Below are 21646 nucleotides of genomic sequence, written 5' to 3'. Positions count from 1 at the left end.
AAGTTGAATTTTGGAAAGTTGAAAATTTGGTTGGTTGAACATCACCTCTTTTTTGAGAAATATTACCTAATTTTTTTTTAAACATGTGAACCTGATGAATATTTATCAGAAACTGATGAATATTCACCAATTTCTGATGTAAAATTAATCTTTTTTTTTACTCAAAATCTGGCACCATTTCCTGATGAATATTACCATCATTTATTTTCTGTGTGCTAAAAAATGTTGAATTTTCTTCATTAAACAGGGGAAAATGCGCTTCAGTTGTGGTCACAACTCAAGCGAGTTTTCCCTTCTTTTCAAAAAATATTCACCCATATCAGCAGTCAAGAGAGTTTTCTCTTCTTTAAAGAAGGGAAAATTCAACTCATGTTAGTAGTTATCTCAAATCAAAGAAAGTTTTTACTTCTTTGAAGAAATGTAAATTCAACTTGTGTCAGCAGTTATCATAAGTCAAGAAAATTTTCCCTTTTTAATGGAGAGAAAATTCAAACATATAGGGATAATTCAACTCGTGTTGGTAGTTATCACAAGTAAAGAGAATTTTCCATTATTTAAAGAAGGGAAAAAAAAACTCACTGACTTGTGATGACTACTGACACAAGTGGAATTATTTCTTCTTTAAATTATGGAAAATTATCTTAACTTGTGATTACCACTAACACGAGTTGAATTATCCGATTCTATGACAATTTCCGGAATTCCATTTCCCGGAATGGACGTTTTCCGGAATGGACATTATCCGGAATGGATGTTTTCCGGAATGGACGTTATCCGGAATGGACATTATCCGGAATGGACGTTATCCGGAATGAAATTTCCCGGAATGGACGTTTCCCGGAATGGACATTTCCCGGAAAATTAGTTTTTTTGTATTACCTGATATGAGAATGAATAGAATCTTGCCTACTTGCTAACTTGTGGTTAAGAATTATTTAGTTTGTACCCCGTTGGTTTGACCTAGTCACATTGAAGGAACTCGATATTTTGACAACAATATGAATGATAAATACATGAATGATAAAAAGAAAGTGAAATGTTCGGACACTAACAATAGATGCTAGCGTTGACTATTGAAACAATACTTTATCAACCATCACGAGATGTAACAATGTAGATCGATAGATATTAGACAAACACTGGATGTTTTGAACATTCTTTCAATGTGTTGTTATTTAAGAATTTTCCCTTCTTTTGTCAATCATTTTACTTATGTGACTGAATTCTACCAAATTTTACTATAAAGCAGAATGATTATTTTCAAAGAAGGGAAACCCTCAAGAAAATAAAAAGCTTTTCAAAAAAACAATGTGTAATGTGGCCTGTCAAGAAAATAAATAGCTTGAGAAGAATGAAAATCCTCAAGGAAGACATTATTCATTGATTTTCTGAAAAGCTATTTATTTTCTAGAGGTTTTCCCTTCTTTGAAACTAATCATTCTGCTTTATAATAAAATTCGGTAGAATTTAGTCACAAAAGTCAACTGATTAACACAAGAAGGGAAATGTCTTAAACGAAATTCCATCACATCGATTAAAGATCGTGTATTTTTAAAGAAGGGAAAACCTCAAGAAAATACTAATTATACTTTGATCTTCTGATAGCTTTTTTTTCTTGAGATTTTCCCTTCTTTAAAAATACACGATCTTTCATCAAAGTAATGGGATTTAATGTAAGAATTTTCCCTTCTTTTGTTAATTCTACTAAATTTCAACTAGTTTTTTGATAAGGAACTCTGCACTATAAAGAAGAATGTTTTTTTTAAAGAAGGGAAATCCTCTAGAAAAAAAAGCTTTCAGAATATCAATGTATAATGTGTATTTTCTTGAAGGTTTCCCTTCTTTAAAAAATACACGATGTGATGGAATTTTGTGTAAGAGATTTTCCTTCTTGTGTTAATCAGTTGATTTTTGTGACTAAATTCTACCAAATTTTATTATAAAGCAGAATGTTTATTTTCAAAGAAGGGAAATCCCTCTAGAAAATAAACAGCTTTTCAGAAAATCAATTTATAATGTGTACTTCCTTGAGGTTTTTCATGCTTTAAAAATACACTCAAGCTATTTATTTTCTTGAGGTTTTCCCTTCTTTGAAAATAATCATCCTGTTTTATAGTAAAATTTGGTAGAACTTAGTCACAATAGTTAACTGATTAACACAAGAAGGGAAATCTCTTACGCGAAATCCCATCACATTGATAAAAGATCGTGTATTGTTAAAGAAGGGAAAACCTCAAGAAAATACACATTATATATTGATTTTCTGAAAAGCTTTTCATTTTCTAGAGGTTTTCCCTTTTTTTAAAATAAACATTCTGCTTTATAGTAAATAAAAATTAAATAAATTGTTCGCTCTACAGCATTGCCTTGGCGATCTCGATTGCGAGATTTCTACTCGAAACTAGGTGTCCGAAGGCTAGATTGTTGAGGCAATTGCAAACCTCGTTTTACACCTGAGCTTCCATCCACCCCGGGATTCAAACTGACGACTTTTGGATTGTGAGTTCAACTGCCTACCAGCGACTAAACCGAGACAGAACCCAGAGAGACGACTCTTACACATGGACTGAGCTATCGATCTAACCTCTAGGTTAGACCGGGGCCAACATTTACTTCCCCGTCCGACGGAAGGCATGATCAGACAAATCTCGTCTCGAAAAATGCCACCACCGGGACCGTCTAGAATCGAACCCAGGCCGACTGGGTGAAAAGCAACTTCGATTGCCCCTACACCACGGTTCCCGGACTCTGCTTTATAATGCAGAAGCCTTTAATGAAAAACTAGGTAAAATTTAGTTGAATTAACAAGAGAAGGGAAAACCTAAAAAAAAGTACACATTATACATTAAATTTCTGAAAAGCTTTTTATTTTCTTGAGGTTTGCCCTTCTTTGAATACCAATTAAAAATTAGTAGAATTTATTCACAAACGTCAACTGACTAACAAAAGAAGGGCAAATTCTTACATAGCAACACATTGAAAGAATGTTAAAAACATCTAGTCTAATATCTATCGATCTACATTGTTACATCTCGTGGTGGTTGATAAAGTATTGTTTCAATAGTCAACGCTTGCTTCTATTGTTAAAGTCCGAACATTTCACTTTCTTTTTATCATTCATGTATTTATCATTCATATTGTTGTCAAAATATCGAGTTCCTTCAATGTGACTAGGTCAAACCGACGGGGTACAAACTAAATAATTCTTAACCACAAGTAAGCGAGTAGGCATGATTCCATACATTCTCATATCAGGTAATACAAAAAAAAACTCTAGGGGTTGGACAGAGTCGATGGTTTTATTATTTGTTAATCTATTGACGGCGGTTTTGATATTTTTGTCAATAGATCGACGAATAGTTGAGCTAGCGTTCCCACCGTAAATTATCAATCTCGGTTAAATTTGACATCTTATAAACATCATCACAACATCATTTTCAAAAAAGTTTGCGCAAATCGGAGTTTATCACGGTTCATATCCAGAATCGACGATTCCTTCGTATGACCCTTCTGCCTGAGCCGCCCGACTAGGAAAAACGGGGACGGAGACTTGGACCATCCGGAACGGTCGGTAATGTCCACGGAAGCCAAAACCCACTTTCTTGCTAGCTAGCTTTCAGATGATTTGTATCCGTTTGCTCCTCTGAAGGAGGCCATCATTTGCCTTTGGAGCAAAAGGTGTTTTTTCAGCATCTCAGGACTTTTGCTGTGGCTTCTGCGGAACCGTCTACAGCACGCTGGTTGCACAGAACAACACATTAAAAGGCTCACAATCTATAGACGGCCATCCCTCCTAAGTCAACAATCGAGAAGAATACCATCAAGAAGATCGTTGGAGAAAACAAAAACCCGGGAAGTTCATCCATCACGACTTCCTGCGTGACTACGGCGGACGAGAGTAGAACCTTCATCGTGAGCGTTCTTGATAGGGTGTCCAGGGCCTGCCACAGGCAGTGTTGAAAATCCGATGACTATGATTAATTTTGCGATTAATCGCTGCCTGTTAAATGCCACGAATAAGACTGCTGAGAATAGTCTTTATTCTCAAATTGCCACGACTAGCTGTCATTCGTCAAGAATGCAGCCGATGATTGTAACAACCCATGACTGCTGGCGGTAAATGGGGAAAATTGTAATCAGATCGCAGCAAGTTGACGACTAAACCCAATCATTCAATTTTTTATTCGTGGCTGCCACACCCAGCGATCAAGTGGCAGTCGGGAAAAACGAGATCAAGGCATACTCAGGAGAATTTCTTCAGGCAATCATTATTCGCTCGAAGAGATTTTTTTTTTCAACCTTGGCCACAGGACAAAACGAAACCCTCCTCTCCCTTTTTCGGTGGTTTATCAATAAAAAGCGGAAACACAACTATATTTACAACAAAAAAACCGCAAATTAAAGAATTATACAAAAAATTTAAAACAAAGAGTTTGAGTTCTTCGTTGGCATGTATCCCGCGAACCGTTTGAAGGTCTGGTTGAAAAAGTGCAGCAACTGGGACGAAACGATTTAGCACCTCCGCGTTCCGCTTAGAACTTCCGCAATCAAGTGCCGAAACAATGTAAATCGTGTTGTTGGTTCCCGGAATCTTCCGACCGCCGCCGCTGGATTGAATCTGGTAATGGCGATCGTACCGGATGCGCTTGAACGAGCAAAGCTCGCCGAGGTTGTTTAGAACCGGAAAAGAATCTGAGGGAGGAAGTCGATTGGATTTTTTGATGTTAAACCATCCAGCTTACTAACCTCCTCAATCGCTTCAGTTCAACCCTTCCTCGCTCCTGTCCCGCTTCTTCAACAACATTCGATCGGACCGGACCGAAATCTGCACGTCCAACTTCCACTGGCATCCACTCACTCGAACCCGCTCAAACACGTCCATCGGCTCGACTCCGCATCAGCCTCCGGCAGTTGGTTGATCTGGTTCACCGTAACGAGACTATGTCCTATGATTTCGAGCCGATTTGGGGTGAAAGGTCGTCACTTTCCATGTAGAACAGCGCCGAAACGCTTGGTTTTCTGGAACGACGTCGGGACTGTAACCGAAACCGGTGAAATTTGTTTTGTTTTGATTTGAATATGACATTTCAACTCACCAAGGTTCCTAAAGGCATGGTGGGATTTCGTTAATATATTGACGAAATGTCGATATACTAACCAATTATTTTAATGCGTTGATAATGTATTGACCGATCTGTCCGACCCCTAGAAAAAACTAATTTTCCGGGAAATGTCCATTCCGGGAAACGTCCATTCCGGGAAATTTCATTCCGGATAACGTCCATTCCGGATAATGTCCATTCCGGATAACGTCCATTCCGGAAAACATCCATTCCGGATAATGTCCATTCCGGAAAACGTCCATTCCGGGAAATGGAATTCCGGAAATTGTCATAGAATCGAATTATCCCTATATGTTTGAATTTTCTCTCCATTAAAGAAGGGAAAATTTACTTGACTGCTGACACAAGTTGAATTTGACGGAATTTGCCGTCCAGAACGCACAGCGGATTACCGCGAATCGGACCGGAATCGAGGAAAGAAAAGAACACGCGATTTACTTTAGCGAACGAACTTTTATTTAGCGAGCAAAACACAACTTGCAACCGCACGCGTCAACTGGTTTGGCGGGAATGAGCTGTCACAACCACCAAGGCTCGGCTAGCAAGGTTAGCACAATAACGGCACACCAAGGTGGTGTAAAGAAGGTGAACACTGCACATTTCAACACTCCCCCTCAGGGTGAGCCTCCTCTCACAGCCACAGCCTTTGAATGCACCGCTTAAAGGTGCTCCACTTCCGTCCTTTCAGCTCCTCCATGCGGCCTGCAGTCTCCTCGACTGCGCTCACCGCGATCCCGACAGCGTGCTTCACCTCGTAGTCGTCCAGGTAGCGCGGTCTTGCTCCCAGATTCGACCTTCCCGAGCGTCGAAGGCTTAGTCTCGGTCCGCCTTCGTCTCCTTCTGCTTCGAAGAACTCTTCGTCGTCACTTTCGCTGGCATCTTTTTCATCTTCTTCGTCTCCAGCCACGTTGTCTCCGACTTCTTCTTCCTTGAACTCTTCCTTCACAACGATCGGCTTCAACTGGATCTCTTCCGCTGGTTCCGACGAAGGCCACTCCACCGTTGTTGTGCCGTCGCCGAGTTCCAAGAATCTGGCGTCACGGCTAACGGTGACCTTGTCCGTCTCCAGGTCGACAAACCGGTAGGCTTTTCGGTCCAAGGCGTACCCGACGAAGATCAGCTCCTTTTCCGGCACGTTGACATACGCTCTACTGCCGAACACTCGGAGGTGTTCCAGGTCTGGCTTCTGTCCCCACCAGAGCTCGTAGGGCGTGTTCTGATCCGGTACAATCGGCATACTGTTCTGGAGGTACGTGGCCGTGAGCATGGCCTCACCCCAGAATCGCATGTCCAGTTCCGCGTCTCTCAGCATGCAGGTAGCAATTTCAATCAGCGACTTGGTCTTCCATTCAGCGACGCCGTTCCGCACATTGGTGAACTGAGGCTGGATCGCTTCCACCTTGTAGAAGTTCCGGAGTTCTGTGTTGTTGAACACTCCCCCTCCATCCGACCTCACCACTCGCGGCTTGCGCCCAAACTGGCTTTCGACCCACCGGACGTACTCCTTGATCCCACTCGCCGCTTCAGCAGGTAGGTGACCGTAAACCTACTGAAGTCATCGACCATCTTCAAGACGAATCGATTTCCGCTCGGCGTGACGGTGCGCATCGGCCCACAAACGCTAGCGTGCACCACGTCTAGCAATTGTTTCGACTTCCGGCCGAGCACAGGAGGTAAATTGGTTGACTTACCCTCCTCGCAGCACTCACACACCAGCCGCTGTCCACAGTCCGTCACCTTCATCCCCGTGGCAAGCCCCTCCTTGTAGATCCGCGCTGCCACTGCCCAGTCGTGATGACCGAGCCGTCGGTGCCACTGGTGCTGGCAACCCTCGTTGTGTCGAGCCTCCGCAGCCACCATCGATTTGACCGTCGCTTTCGTCTGGCGCAGGTAGTAGAGTCCTCCGTGACGTCTACCCGTAGCGACCACTTCACCATCGGCACTCACAATCGAACAGCTTTTCTTCTCAAACACAACACTGTAGTTCTTTTCAGCCAACTTCCCGACCGAGAGCAAGTTCGTTGCTAGTCCTGGGACGAACTTCACTTCGCCGATGTCGATCTTCTTCGGCTTTTCCTCGCCGTCAATGCCGTGCACTACCCCGCTTCCTTCACCGCGAATCTCGGTCTGCTTTCCGTTGGCCACTGTAATATGACCACCAGCAAATTCCCGCAGCGACGAGAAAAAGTTCCTGTCGTTGCTCATGTGCGCGCTGGCACCACTGTCAATCACCCAACTCGCAGATCTTCTCACTCCGGTGGTGAGCGCGACGTCCTGTTCGTCGCTTTCAGCGGTCTCGATCTCCGTGCACCCGGCGATTTGAACTTTCAAGGTTCCGGCAGCCGCCGCCGCCGTGCCCTCAATGGACACTGTGGGAACTGAATACGGCCCTGACACACGCGGTAGGCAACGGGGAGAGAGGGGCGGAAGACGAACCGTCAGAGTGAGGGGGACAGTTGAGGCGGGAATACGATCGGAGAATAAAGATCAATAATTGGAGCTCTAATTGAATACGTGTTTTGTTGAACAACTAATCGCAGAGTAGCACAAATTGGCGACGAGGTAAAGTATGAGTTACTGATTCAAGGAAGGGGAATGGAAGAAACACGGATTTCTTTTGTTTTTCTGTGTTGTGGGAAGGTTAAACTAAGCCCACTAAAAGTGAGGTTAAGACAATATATCAAGGCAAATCTTGGTCATTAGCCAAAGGTATATTTTTCATTACAGTGGAGGCCACCAGGGTGGACCGTGTCTGAGTTACAACTCATTCGGAAAGCAACCGCAAAGGTGGTTGACAGGACAAGTAGCTACCAGGGTAGCGGAGGATTGAATAGCCACCAAGTTAGGCAAGTCCAGGGACATAGTTCGCAAGGGCGATCGGATCGATAATCGGAACGGAGCACAACCCGCAAGACGGATCTGGAGACGTGGTAAACAAAGAAACGGCAATTTGATAAGTCAATCTAAATTCTAATTGGAGTTTTTTTTTCAATCGCTCTAGAGTATGGACAAGTGGGACATACCACCGTTCAAGTTTAGAACGCTACCAAGGAATGAGATCCGTTCCGAGTGGAACAAGTACAAGCGCCATTTCCAGTACGTAGTGGCGGCAACTGGTGAAAAAGACAAAACTAGAATCAAAAACATCTTCCTGGCGAAAGCCGGTCCGGACTTACAAGAGGTATTCAGTTCAATCCCAGGAGCGGATGTTGAGGGGTCACGGACGGTCGATCCATTTGAGGTCGCAATTCAGGGACTGGACAGCTACTTCGCGCCCAAACAGCACGAATCATTTGAGAGGAACCTCTTCTGGACACTCAGGCCGTCGACCGGAGAGTCGCTCGAAAAGTTCATGATACGTTGCACTGAGCAGGCCAGCAAGTGCAATTTCGGAAGAACGGCGGCTGAAAGCCGCGCGATCAGTGTCATAGACAAAATGATACTCTTTGCCCCCAGCGACCTGAAAGAGAAATTGCTACAAGTGGAGGACCTGAACATCGACGAAGCCGCGAAGATCATTAGCTCACATGAATCGATTAAACTACAAGCCCAAGTGATGGGCCAGGCTCAGCTAGAGGACATGGATGCGACCGCAGGTGTCAACAAGATCCATCACCGACCGCACCGTGGGCCACCACCGAAATGCACCCGCTGTGGTTACACCAGGGGGTAGCGAAGAAGCCGCCATCTTGGAAGTTCAGATAACAAACACTCAGAATCAGTATTATTCATATTACTTTGGTAACACGAAGTGTGTTATCCTGGTTGAACTCAAAAGTCCCATGCAAATGTGTAAAAGCTAACTGGAAAATGTGTAATGCCGATTCTGAGTGTACGGGCGCACTGTTTTGTCGACCAAAAGAAAAAAAGCAAAAAAAATCACTTTTTTCGATATGAATTTTCAGCCAATATTGGGATGGAATCTACAAGAATATGATAGAATTTGCCATCAGCAACACAATTCACGTGTTTTTTCAGGAATTTATCGTTTAAATTGCGGAAAATTTGAAAATCAAAAACCCAAACAATGATTTGTTATGGGCTACCATTTGACAGCTAGTGCTTTTGTTGTGGGCTCTCATTTGACAACCGTGCTAATGTCGACTGTTGTCAGTTTGCTTTGGCCGGAATAGGGTTGCCATCCCCCCGGGTTACACAGATCATGCGAGAACGGATCGTAACTGTCCGGCTCGGAACAGACAGTGCTCAAAATGCGGAGCGAATGGACATTTCGCGGTCATGTGCCTCACGGGGCCGAAACGAAAGTTCAGAGATGAAGCCGGCCCGAGCAAGCGCTGGAAGACAGAGCGGATCCGAGAAGTTAGGACTGACGAGAGCAAACCACCTGAGAGCTTCATTTTCAACATCGGAGATCAAAATGAAATGATCTGGCTGAGAGTGGGTGGAGTTTTGCTTCATGTTTTGGTTGATTCAGGATGCAAGAAAAATATCGTCGACGAGAGCTCTTGGAAGTACCTCAAAGCGAACGGTGTCCAAGTCACCAACCAACAAGTGAACTGCGAAGAAATTTTCTTGCCGTACGGATCCCAAGCTAAACCGCTGACGACCCTGGGTAAATTTGATGCGATCGTTACGATTGATGACGGCGGGCGGAAGATCGAGGAAACGGCGACGTTTTACGTTATCAAAGAAGGTCAACAGTGCCTACTTGGCCGTGTCACAGCAACAAGTCTGGGAGTGCTACGAATCGGACTGCCGAGTACGCATGGCATCAACGCAATTGAACCGAAAGAAAAACACGCTTTTCCGAAGATCAGCGGGGTACAGGTGGAAATTCCGATCGACGACTCAGTGACACCCATCTGCCAACACCCACGTCGGCCGCCCATCGCCCTGCAATCTCGGATCGAGGACAAAATAAACGCACTACTGGCCAGCGACATCATCGAACCAGTCGAAGAGGGTTGTCAGTGGGTCTCGCCGCTGGTAACAGTCGTCAAGGACAACGGGGATCTTCGATTGTGTGTCGACATGCGCAGGGCGAATACGGCAATACTGCGGGAACGACACATCATGCCAACCATCGAAGATTTCCTCCCAAGATTCACGACCGCAAAGTACTTCAGTCGCCTCGATGTCAAAGAAGCGTTCCATCAGGTGGAGCTCAAAGAGGAGAGCAGGTACATAACCACGTTCATCACTCACGTGGGGCTTTTTCGGTACAAGCGGCTCATGTACGGAATCGTGATCGCATCTGAAGTATTCCAACGCATCATGGAGCAGATTCTGTGTCCCTACAGCAAAAACGTGGTCAACTATATCGACGACATTCTCATTTTTGGTTCGACCGAAAAGGAACACGACGACGTTCTGCGGGCAGTGTTGAACACACTGCACGATCGCGGAATCCTTCTGAACCAAGAAAAGTGCTTGTTCAAAGCTTCCAAGCTCCAGTTTCTTGGCCACGAGATTTATTCGGAAGGCATTGAACCGTGTGGAAGCAAAGTGGAAGCCCTGCAGAACTTCCGGGCACCGTCGACGCCAGAGGAAGTCCGGAGTTTTTTGGGATTGGTAACATACATTGGCCGCTTCCTCCCGGACCTCGCAACGGTTACCGCTCCACTTCGCCAGCTGACACATTCCGGGGTTAAATTCGATTGGGGCAAGGAGCAACAGGAAGCCTTCCTGCGTCTGAAGGATATGATCTCGAACGTGAAATTGCTCTACTTTTTTGACAACTCGCTGCGGACAAGGGTAATCGCGGACGCGTCGCCGGTCGCTCTGGGCGCGGTTTTGATCCAGTTCGGCGACGAAACAGACGACTCCCCGCGACCAATTGCTTATGCAAGCAAGAGCCTGACCGAAACCGAGCGCAGATATTGTCAAACCGAAAAAGAAGCGCTCGCACTGGTCTGGAGTGTGGAGAGGTTCACCGTGTATCTGATCGGCCGAAGTTTTGAATTAGAAACCGATCACAAACCCCTGGAAGCGATTTTCCAACCTACCTCCAGACCATGTGCCAGAATCGAGCGTTGGCTGCTTCGACTCCAATCATTCAGGTTCCACGTCAAGTATCGGAAGGGCGCGGGAAATATTGCCGATCCGCTGTCGCGTCTAGTTCAGCACTCCTCATCCGAGAACTTCGACACTGACAATCAGTTCATGATACTTGCTGTATGCCAGTCAGTCGCAGTCGACATCCATGAACTCGATCAAGCTACCAAGTCGGACTCGGTGCTAGAAGCAGTCAAACAGTGCATCCGCACCGGAAACTGGGACCCGCCGGAGGCCAAACCGTTCCATCCTTTCAGAAGCGAGATGTGCGTGTTGGACGATCTGCTTGTTCGACACGATAAGCTGGTTGTTCCTGATAAACTGAGGGCAAGGATGCTGGATTTGGCTCACGAAGGTCACCCGGGTGAGTCTGTTATGAAACGTCGGCTCAGAGACCGAGTATGGTGGCCGGGAATCGACCGAGACGTCACGCGTCGGGTTGTCTCGTGCGATGGTTGTCGATTGGTTGGACTGCCCAATAGACCGGAGCCCATGTGTCGTCGGCCTCTTCCGTGTAAGCCATGGGTTGACATAGCTATAGACTTTCTGGGACCGCTGCCATGTGGAGTGTACCTGCTGGTCGTCATCGATTATTACAGTCGATATAAGGAAGTAGAACTGATGACGAGGATAACTGCGAAGGAAACGGTGCAAAGACTCGACAAGATCTTTACACGACTGGGGTACCCACAAACGATAACGCTGGACAACGCCAAGCAGTTCGTCGGAATAGAAATCCAAGAGTACTGCAAAACGCACGGCATCTACCTGAATCATTCGGCTCCGTATTGGCCACAGGAGAACGGACTAGTGGAGAAGCAGAACCGATCGTTCCTGAAGAGGTTGAAGATCAGCCACGCTCTGAACAGAGACTGGAAGCAGAATCTACGGGAGTATCTGGTCATGTATTACACTACACCGCACTCGACCACCGGCAAGACACCAACCGAGATGCTGTATGGCCGGACCATCCGGTCGAAGATTCCGGCGCTCAGTGACATCGAGGGAGCTCCGTCAAACACTGAAGAAGCCGATCGGGATCGCATCCTGAAACAAAAAGGGAAGGAGAATGAAGATGCCCGACGCAAAGCTCGGGAGTCATCCATCGGGACCGGAGACACTGTTCTTATGCAGAATCTTCTACCTGGTAACAAGCTATCTACAACGTTCAACCCGACGGAGTACGTAGTGCTGGCGCGCGACAGACCTCGTGCAACGATCCGCGACCCGAACAGCGGCAAATCTTTCGAGCGAAACGTTGCGCACCTTAAGAGGATAGAAAAACCAGCCGCTGATGAGGTGTCCACAAGCGAAGGCGCTGCCATGGAGGGTCCCGCGTGGTCTCAAGCTGAAAACAACGGCAACGCCAGCCCAAACCGCAGCGACGAATCCCAAGGAATCGAGGATCACGAGGACGTTGAACCGGAGCAACCAAAGAAGCCAAGACGATCTTTGAAAAGGCCAGCCAGATTCGCCGATTACGTTTCTTCGTGAAAAAAGGGGAGATGTGGGAACTGAATACGGCCCTGACACACGCGGTAGGCAACGGGGAGAGAGGGGCGGAAGACGAACCGTCAGAGTGAGGGGGACAGTTGAGGCGGGAATACGATCGGAGAATAAAGATCAATAATTGGAGCTCTAATTGAATACGTGTTTTATTGAACAACTAATCGCAGAGTAGCACAGACACCGTCGCCGTCTTCCCAGCGATCTTCTTCTCCGTGTTCCTGGCAGCATCCTTCTCACCATCGCTCTCGCTTTTCCGCCGCAATCCGCCACGAACCGGGCAACTCCGTTTGAAATGCCCCGGCTGGCCACAACGGAAGCACTTCCGTGCTTTCCCCCGCTGTGTGTGTTCCGCAGATCGGCTCACCTGCTGATGATGTTCCTTGAGAGCTTTGAAAACTTCCCGCGCGTGGGCTTCTCCCTCCACGAGCGACCGCTGGCTGTCCACCAGCAGCGACACGATGTATTCCTTCGCCTTCCGGTCGCAGCTCCTCCAAGCCGCGTCCTGCTTCTCTGCCGCCGGCACATCTTCCATCACAACCTCCCAGAGGTCTTCGACGGCCAAGAGTGCCTCCACACGCATCTCCCACACTGGCCAGTTCGTGCCATCGAGTTTGGCAATCCCGAACTTACCGGCCATTTTTCACGCGCACTTCAAAGTTCTTTCACACGCGAAAACACAACCTCACTTTTCCGTTGGTGCTCCGCCACCAAACGGTAAACAAAAGCAAGCACACTTTTCGTCCACCACGCGAAAACTTAACTTTTCCTCCACGCGGAACCGTCCTTTTTCACTTTCCCGAAACCGTCCTAACTGGGCCCATAACCTGACGGAATTTGCCGTCCAGAACGCACAGCGGATTACCGCGAATCGGACCGGAATCGAGGAAAGAAAAGAACACGCGATTTACTTTAGCGAACGAACTTTTATTTAGCGAGCAAAACACAACTTGCAACCGCACGCGTCAACTGGTTTGGCGGGAATGAGCTGTCACAACCACCAAGGCTCGGCTAGCAAGGTTAGCACAATAACGGAACACCAAGGTGGTGTAAAGAAGGTGAACACTGCACATTTCAACAGAATTTATCGGAATCATTCGGAAGGGAAAACTCCTTGACTGCTGATATAGGTGAATATTTTTAAAGGAAGGGACAACTCGCTTGAGTTGTGACCACCGCTGAAGCGCATTATTCCCTTTTTAATGAAGAAAATTCAACTTTAGAAGGAAAATTCAACTTTTATCAGCAGTTGTCACAAGTCTACAAAGTGTCCCCTTCTTTAAAAGAAATATAAACCTTGAGTCAGCAGTTGAGAGTTCAGAAAAAATGACCCGCAGCATTTTTGGGTTAGATCCAAAGCTGAAGACGGTGAATATGTTTCTACGTATATGACAAAGTAGAATGCTTTACATTCGTGTTTACATCTCAAATAAAAATCTCAGTTTTGTGTATATTTGAATGGAAGTAGCGCCACTTGCTGATAAAATGTTCAATTAATATTTACCCTGTAATATGAATGAGTATATATTGATAGGATGTAACAAAATGAGCGAATTTGAGCGTTCATTTCAGGTCATGATTCCCTGGATGCACTAAGCCCGAATCCCAAATATGAGCTTGATTGATTGTGACAGGACCTGGCGCTTTGACTTTGAAATTTAAATGGGATTTAAACCCGTATAATCGGTGCGTTTTGGTTTTGAGTTTTTAGTCCCTTAATGATTATTGAATTTTTCATCAACCTCATGACCTCATAGTTCGTGTTCCAGGGAGCAACCCAGGAACAACCAGGGAACCGAAGAGTGCGACAAGATCCGTCAAATATTAAGAATGTTACAGATTTCATAACACCACCGCTGAAAACTTCAACTTTTTCTTTAAGATCTTCGGCCAGCACTTGCTGCTACTGCAGAAAATATTGAGGCAGGCTACTCTCATGTAACCACCCAATAAGAATTTTGCTTGAGCCTCGACTCGATTCGGGCTCGATCTCGAACCAGATCGACTCATGGCTCGAGCCAAAATTCTCAGTGGGCAAGCAAGCTGCCTGAAGAACTGAAGAAGTGTTATAAATTCTGTAACATTCAAAAAAGTGCATCGTTTTCTAAATGTCAAGCTTTAAAATGTACTAAAAACTGCTGTCCTCATTCAAACTGTAGTGCTGATTGATCCCAGTCTATGGAATTGAAATAATTTTGAAAATTTAATATCATTATGCCAAATGACCATTATGCCAAATGGCCATTAAGCCAAATGACCGTTATGCCAAACTCCATTATGCCAAACGGCATTATGCCAAATGGCGTTATGCCAAACGGCATTATGCCAAATGGCATTATGCCAAATGGGATACACCCCCCAAAAATGATTCCCTTCGAGAAATAATAAGAACAAGACGCGTTTCCACACAGCATTATTTATTTCCAAATTATTTTCTTTTCCTGTGTTGGGCATCCTTCAAGGCGGAACATTCAAGAATTTAGAACTTTCGCGGCGCCATCCATGGCTCGGCAACGAGGCTCGAGCTCTCGCACTCCCGAGTTTGTTGATGAACCTGAAAAAAACAGAAACAAATTTGTTTAAAAATTTGTTACTCAACACTTTTGTAGCAACCAGCAGCAACTATTCGTACCTGTTTCGAAGAAACAAAATGATTTCACGGTGGAGAACATTGAGGGCCGGTTCCAGTTGATTCAGTCCACTAGGAGATGGCTAACTTGTAAAATCGGGATCGGGAAGAGCAGCAAGCTTTTTTTCACATTTTCACCAAATTTTCTGCGTTTACTTGCAAATTAACTGATTATAAATGAAAAAAGTGCACGGTTACAAAAAATCCCACTTTTTGGAGTTCAGAAATCGCACTTTTGGCAGTTCGCTTAAGCGAACTCGAAAAAGTGTGATTTCGCGAACTCGCAAAATGGTGAAAATCACCAAAAAATGAGATCGAGTTGCCGAACTGCCAAAAGTGGGATTTTGGACTTAGCGAAATTTTTGCAAACTTTTTGAAACCTTTCATTTTGTCATTTCTTTCAAGTTTTCTGATACAGGTAGTTCGCGGATTGGATCAGGTAAGCGAATTCCGTCGAAAGTGGCAGAGGTGGCCAAGAGCAGTCGGTTCCCCGGAGGACTGGCTTTGCAACGGATTTATTGGAGTTGGAAACCAATCACTGGAAGATGGATTTTTTGGCAGTGATTGCATGAGGAATCCGTCACACCGGTGGACCAGTTCCTCTTGCCAAATAGGGCAGGCCTGCTTAATTTGGCAAGAGGAATTGGTCCACCGGTGGACGGATTCGTGGGCAATCTTTTGCAGGAGGAACTGGTCCACCGGTGGACGGATTGCCTGCTTAATTTGGCAAGAGGAACTGGTCCACCGGTGGACGGATTTGTGGGCAATCTTTTGCAGGAGGAACTGGTCCACCGGTGGACAGATTGCCTGCCCAATTTGGCAACAGAAACTGGTCCACCGGTGGACGGATTTGTGGGCAATTTTTGCAGGAGGAATCCGTCCACCGGTGGACGGATTGCCTGCTTAATTTGGCAAGAGGAATTGGTCCACCGGTGGACGGATTCGTGGGCAATCTTGTGCAAGAGGAATCCGTCCACCGGTGGACAGATTGCCTGCCCAATTTGGCAAGAGGAACTGGTCCACCGATGGACGGATTCGTGGGTAATCTTGTGCAGGAGGAACTGGTCCACCGGTGGACGGATTGCCTGCTTAATTTGGCAAGAGGAACTGGTCCACCGGTGGACGGATTTGTGGGCAATCTTTTGCAGGAGGAACTGGTCCACCGGTGGACAGATTGCCTGCCCAATTTGGCAACAGAAACTGGTCCACCGGTGGACGGATTTGTGGGCAATTTTTGCAGGAGGAATCCGTCCACCGGTGGACGGATTGCCTGCTTAATTTGGCAAGAGGAATTGGTCCACCGGTGGACGGATTCGTGGGCAATCTTGTGCAAGAGGAATCCGTCCACCGGTGGACAGATTGCCTGCCCAATTTGGCAAGAGGAACTGGTCCACCGGTGGACGGATTCGTGGGTAATCTTGTGCAGGAGGAATCCGTCCACCGGTGGACTGTAAAAGTTTGCACCGTTATCTGGGCATTTTGCAGGAGAAATCCGTCCACCGGTGGACGGATTGACTCAGTTGGCAAGAGGAACTGGTTCACTTATGGACGGATTCCTCCTACAAAACATTGCCCAAACCAAACCCAGAAAAATGATCGTAAGTCTTTTGGGCACGGGTTGGCCTACCTCGAACCGGAATTCCGCGCCCAGGAAGTGCGACAAAATTCTACGAAGCATTCCATTTTTTTTCGTACCGTATGGTGATAAATCTGCAACGGATATCACCGAAAACAAGATTCGCAGTTGGTCCACTTCGGACGCGGAGTTGACCACGTATCTGACATAAATTTTCTTCTATTTTTACATCATCTCGGGAGATCTGCCGCTGCTGCTGGCGGACGAAGTCAACCGGATATTGCTGGATCTGCAGATGCTAGGCGAAGAAGAACTTCCGGAACATGTGTTTACCCGGTCGACGAAGTGCTCTCCAAGGTCAACAAGCTGTGCTTTTGCACGAAATTCGTCGGCAACGACTGCTCAGCGCCTGAACAAGACAAAAACAAACACCGGTTGATAATCCAACGGCGCAACATCTATTTCTGCAACAGTTGCTTAATCGCAAGGAGCTCTCCGACTCGGCGTCCGCCCCGACTCGGCGTCTTCGACGGCACCCCTGCTTCTTACAAACCAGACAACCGGAGCAGAACTCCAGGATCAAGTGGATCGATTATGAATTGCTGGTATGATCCGTGACGTGGCGGAAGCATACGAGCCAACGTGAGCCGCAACTCGGACTTTTCAGACATTAGTTCAATGATTCGGTACTCGACGAACTCGTTGGCCTCGCTGGTAAACGCGACCCGTAACAGGAGTACTACCGACTCGCACGGACATCTGTGGGCTAGTGCGCTGGGACCGGCGCTTGGAGTTTATGTTGCCATGCCTTCTTGCCGGGTCTACCCGCACATCAACCGCCTACAGCCAGCATGTTCTCTTAGCACCATCCGGAACATTTTTGACCAAGTAGCAGGTAAGAAGCGTCTTCAGTGTAACTCCCGATCAGCACTAACGTTAAACTTCCTATTTCCAGCAAATCATCGATATCTCTAGCGAGAAGTAGGAACAGCCAACCTCCTCGTCCAACCAGTGACACAAGAAGCGGACAGCGCAAGCAATGCTCAGCAAACAAGTCCTGCGATCGCTACCTTCGAAAAGCCGTACACCGCGTCCGACCGGCCAAAACACCAGACCCGCACCTACAGCAATGAGGTAAGACTTGTTTCAACTAGCCGTGCCTATGCTGTGGCCTCACCGAACAGACGCTAACCGTTGCATTACTTTCAGAAGCACTACCAAGCGCTACACCGATCCGAGTTCGCTGGGCAAGCACCGATCGCCGATCTGCCACACGTCCTGCGGAATATGGTTGACCTCGGCGGTCCGGCCGCAGGAGGTTCTCGGAATCCTAGGGGGGTGCCACTTAAGGTTTTCGGAGCGGATTTGGATCGGCTCCAGAATTTTCAGACCCGATCCAACTTTTAAAGAAGATATGGTTAACTTTTTTGAGAGTGCAGATTTTGACGTTTTGAAACTTCAAGCTGTTTGTTTATGTTTTGTTTATATTTATCAAACGTGGTCGCGGAAAAAAGGATGGTTTTCGTGGCCGATTCCGAACGTTATTAGGTTCGCGGAAGGAACTAGAACGGCCCGGTCTACGAAGAGTTGCTGGCGATAATCGCGGATAAGCCAGTGTTTATTGTCATGTCATGTTCCCGAGGAGGAATTTCTATGGCAGCTGCTTCAGGGAATGATTCCCACTTTGGTTTGATCTTGGTAGCGGTGTCCCCTACAGGGCATTTCCGGAATCTATCGTGAGCAAGTACCGCAGGAAGCGGGAGCACCAAGTGGAAAGTTTGAAAGAGAGGCAGGTCTCGGCGAAGCAAAGGCGAGTCGGATCGCATCCTGTAGGAAGGAATGTCCGCAGAGGATCCATCCCGTTTCCCTATGCCTGAATGATGAATGATTCATTTAAAATGTTGGCTATTGAAAAGGAGCTGATGGACCTTTTGCCACGGGCCGAGGAATACTTTGGCTGTATCCGGTTGAAAGCTGGCCTCCCGAAAGCGATCAACAAATAATTAAACCTTACCTTTCATGATGAATTCTTTCCCTTTCCAGAGCTGTCATCCATAAGCAACGCTTACTCCAACGTAATTTATTCCCAACGAGCAAGGCCAGGCGCGAACTTCAGCAAGAATTTGTGTTGATCACATGGCTTTCTACCTCTTCGCGGCGACCGCTACCGAGGACCTGAAGGAGCGGCGGCGAACTCTAGCCACAGCAACCTAAACCGGCCCATCAAGGATTCCAGTCGTACTCGGGCATGAAGTCGAGCCAACCGCCAAGTTCTTCTAGCAACTAACAGTCCGGCCAGTAATCATCGTCGGCGAACGCTGGCTCTGGTAACGCCAATGCCATGGGCCATTTCGCTGAAAAAGGCGAACGTGCTCGGTCCAGCCGGACTCGGTCTTCCGACGAGTATATACGGCAAAAATCCCACAAACGCTTGCCCTTACCTGCCATCTAGTCACCGAGGGCTAGCCGCAGACTGGTCGGACAAATCCATCAACCCGGTAGCTGCGTCGACCTCGCCTGCTGCCGTCCCAGTTGCACCTTCACCCTACCCCTAGATGCTGTCCTATCCATAGTCGGCCGTCCCCGTACCAGTTATGAAACAGCTCGATCCACTGCACCAACGGTACATGATGCTGAACCAGAAACTCGGCCAGGACACTCGGAATACACAAGACCCCATACGGTAAAGGCGGTGGTGACAGCATGGCCTTGGCGAGGACAACGACCACAGCTGACAGAACAGAACCCAGCAGTGAGCAACTACCACCTCCGACGAGGGAGTCCACTGGTGGTGGTGGCGGCATGGGCGTTGATGTCGTGATTCGTGAAGCGGAACGGACCCGTAGTTTGGGGCACATCATGGGAGCTACCAATGGGGGAGGCGGGCAACGGTGATTTTAATTTTAAAGTGTCTTTTTTTCGCGCGTTTATTTAGTGAAAGTGGGTGTTTAGAGGCAGGGAATAATGGTGTTTTGAAATTACCTAGAAAATCTTGAATATTGAGAAGATTCTGGCTCATTGAGAGCAAATCGATCAGGCCAATTGTAAAAGTATGTACAATTTTGGTGTAAAATTTGTAATGCTAGGTAACACATTATATTTGTAATCTTACTGAAAAATAACTGTATTTAACTAGAATTGCTCTCAATAAAATGAAATCTTCTCGTCCTCGAGCGGGACCTTGTAGTCGTACGTGATCTCCTTGTTGACGCCGATCGGCTGCTACGAGTAGATCACAATCTTCTTCTCCAACTCGATCGTGATGACCTTGGTGTAGCAGTTGGGCTGTGGAAGAGAAGAGAATTGAAAAGGATTAGAAATGGAATCAGAACTCAACTATGCAGAATCTTCTCACATTGCAACTGTGGTTGATGAACCGGGCCAGGTTGCCATAGTTGGACGCGTCGATGATGGTCTCCATGTCGATCCGGAACAGGTACGTGCTGCTGATGCCGATCGCTTCGTACTTGATCTCGCGCAGATCCGTCACCGACGGGCGCACCACCTGGCTCACCTACTCGATGACCATCTCGTCGGCAGCGATCGATTCCATCGTAAACAGTCGTGGATTGCCGATTTGGCAAACTTGAGCTGGTTTTTGCGGAACTTGAGCAGATCGGACTCGGTGCTGGCGCTAGTTCGATTGGGCTTCTCGCGGAAGACCCTGCATCTTGGTGACGGCCTTGGCCGTTTCGATGTTCTTCAGGTGGTTTTCGGCTGCCGTACCGCACAGATGGAGGTATGTGGCCTTTTCCCGCGGGTATATCTTGCAGAAGCTTTGCGTTCGCACTGACCAGGTCGAGTGCTGTTTGATGTTCATAGCTTTGGCGGATGTACTGACCGTCCTCGGCGTCGAACCCGCGAGATAGGAAATTGTACAGCATGGACATCTGTGTCCGGATATCCCGCTCGTGGTACTTGGGCCGGGCATGAACGTGAACTGCTGCTGACCTGCGGCAAACGTAAGCAGGGCCTGCTGCTACGAAAAAGTGGCTGCCGCGGCGGCAAAGGTTTGTAGTGTAGCTACTGCCACCGCAGCTGCTTTGTCCTTCTTGTACTTGGCCTTGGGGGCGTTCGGGTCTTCCTTTGGTCGACCTGCAGATCGCTGGGTGGGGACGACTGGCGCGACCTCAGTCGCAGTCGGCTGCTGCTGCTGCTGAACCTCCATGGGCAGAAACTGGTGGGTTGCCGTTTCGGACAGATCGAACGCTACCTGGTACACACCACCCTTGACTGTCGAGTAGTTCGGCGACGGCCAGCGGGTCTTCTAGGAAGATAAGACGCGATCAGACACCGCGATCAGGAACGCCCAGACTGCTGTACAGGCAAACCAAGCAGCACAGCACCGTGTTGTGGATGAAACTGTTCTGGATGAGGCTCAAGATGACCTGCGGGAAGGAATATAATTATGTTGAGGTTTAGATCATCACATTAGGAATCTTTAACTGAAAAATATACGCCAACATCCGGGTAATTACGTACTCCTTCATAAGCGAAGACTCCACCACGTCCATCCGGTGCGTCTGCAGTGTGATCCCCAGCGCCTGCCAAAACTGGCCGGATTTTCATCCAGTTTGATCCCCAACTACCTGTAATCGATGCACTTGACGATTATTGTGTCCAAACAATTTGAAATGACGAGAACATCGCTGCCAAATCTAATCCCAACTTATTCAGCAAACCTTCTCACAATCTACCGGAACCGATTCCAACACCAATTCCTTCACGGACACGCGCAGAAATAATCCGATTTAGAGATTTTTTGCAACGGAAACAAAAACACGACGTTTGTTTTGT

At 47.1% G+C, this 21646-nt stretch overlaps 3 protein-coding genes across 3 annotated transcripts; 2 read left to right on the top strand and 1 right to left on the bottom strand.

Annotated features, from left to right (window-relative positions):
- Window positions 1-7525: 7525 nt before the first annotated feature.
- On the top strand, window positions 7526-8796 carry LOC120431133 (uncharacterized). Its single transcript, XM_039596283.2, has 3 exons — window positions 7526-7685; window positions 7851-8053; window positions 8125-8796. Exon 3 carries the CDS (start codon window positions 8128-8130, stop codon window positions 8794-8796), a length of 669 nt encoding a protein of 222 aa, XP_039452217.2. The 5' UTR covers window positions 7526-7685; window positions 7851-8053; window positions 8125-8127.
- A 566-nt stretch (window positions 8797-9362) lies between these two features.
- Window positions 9363-12632, top strand: LOC128093771 (uncharacterized protein K02A2.6-like). The gene has a single exon (XM_052711506.1). It carries the CDS (start codon window positions 9363-9365, stop codon window positions 12630-12632), a length of 3270 nt encoding a protein of 1089 aa, XP_052567466.1.
- A 5482-nt stretch (window positions 12633-18114) lies between these two features.
- Window positions 18115-20979, bottom strand: LOC120431127 (uncharacterized; the record flags this gene model as incomplete). The annotated part of the gene is made up of 2 exons (XM_039596279.2): window positions 18115-20134; window positions 20205-20979. Coding segments are annotated over 2 exons (966 nt in total), but the record flags the coding sequence as incomplete, so codon positions are not given.
- Between the last annotated feature and the right edge of the window lie 667 nt (window positions 20980-21646).

Source organism: Culex pipiens, unplaced genomic scaffold, assembly GCF_016801865.2.
Source record: "Culex pipiens pallens isolate TS unplaced genomic scaffold, TS_CPP_V2 Cpp_Un0057, whole genome shotgun sequence".
In the NCBI taxonomy this organism is placed as follows: domain Eukaryota; kingdom Metazoa; phylum Arthropoda; class Insecta; order Diptera; family Culicidae; genus Culex; species Culex pipiens.
This window is presented reverse-complemented; position numbering and strand designations above follow the sequence as displayed.

Bases quoted from the DNA above. Each gene is read 5' to 3' on its own strand.
- LOC120431133 (XM_039596283.2), top strand. From the start codon at position 8,128: ATGGACAAGTGGGACATACCACCGTTCAAGTTTAGAACGCTACCAAGG.
- LOC128093771 (XM_052711506.1), top strand. From the start codon at position 9,363: ATGTGCCTCACGGGGCCGAAACGAAAGTTCAGAGATGAAGCCGGCCCG.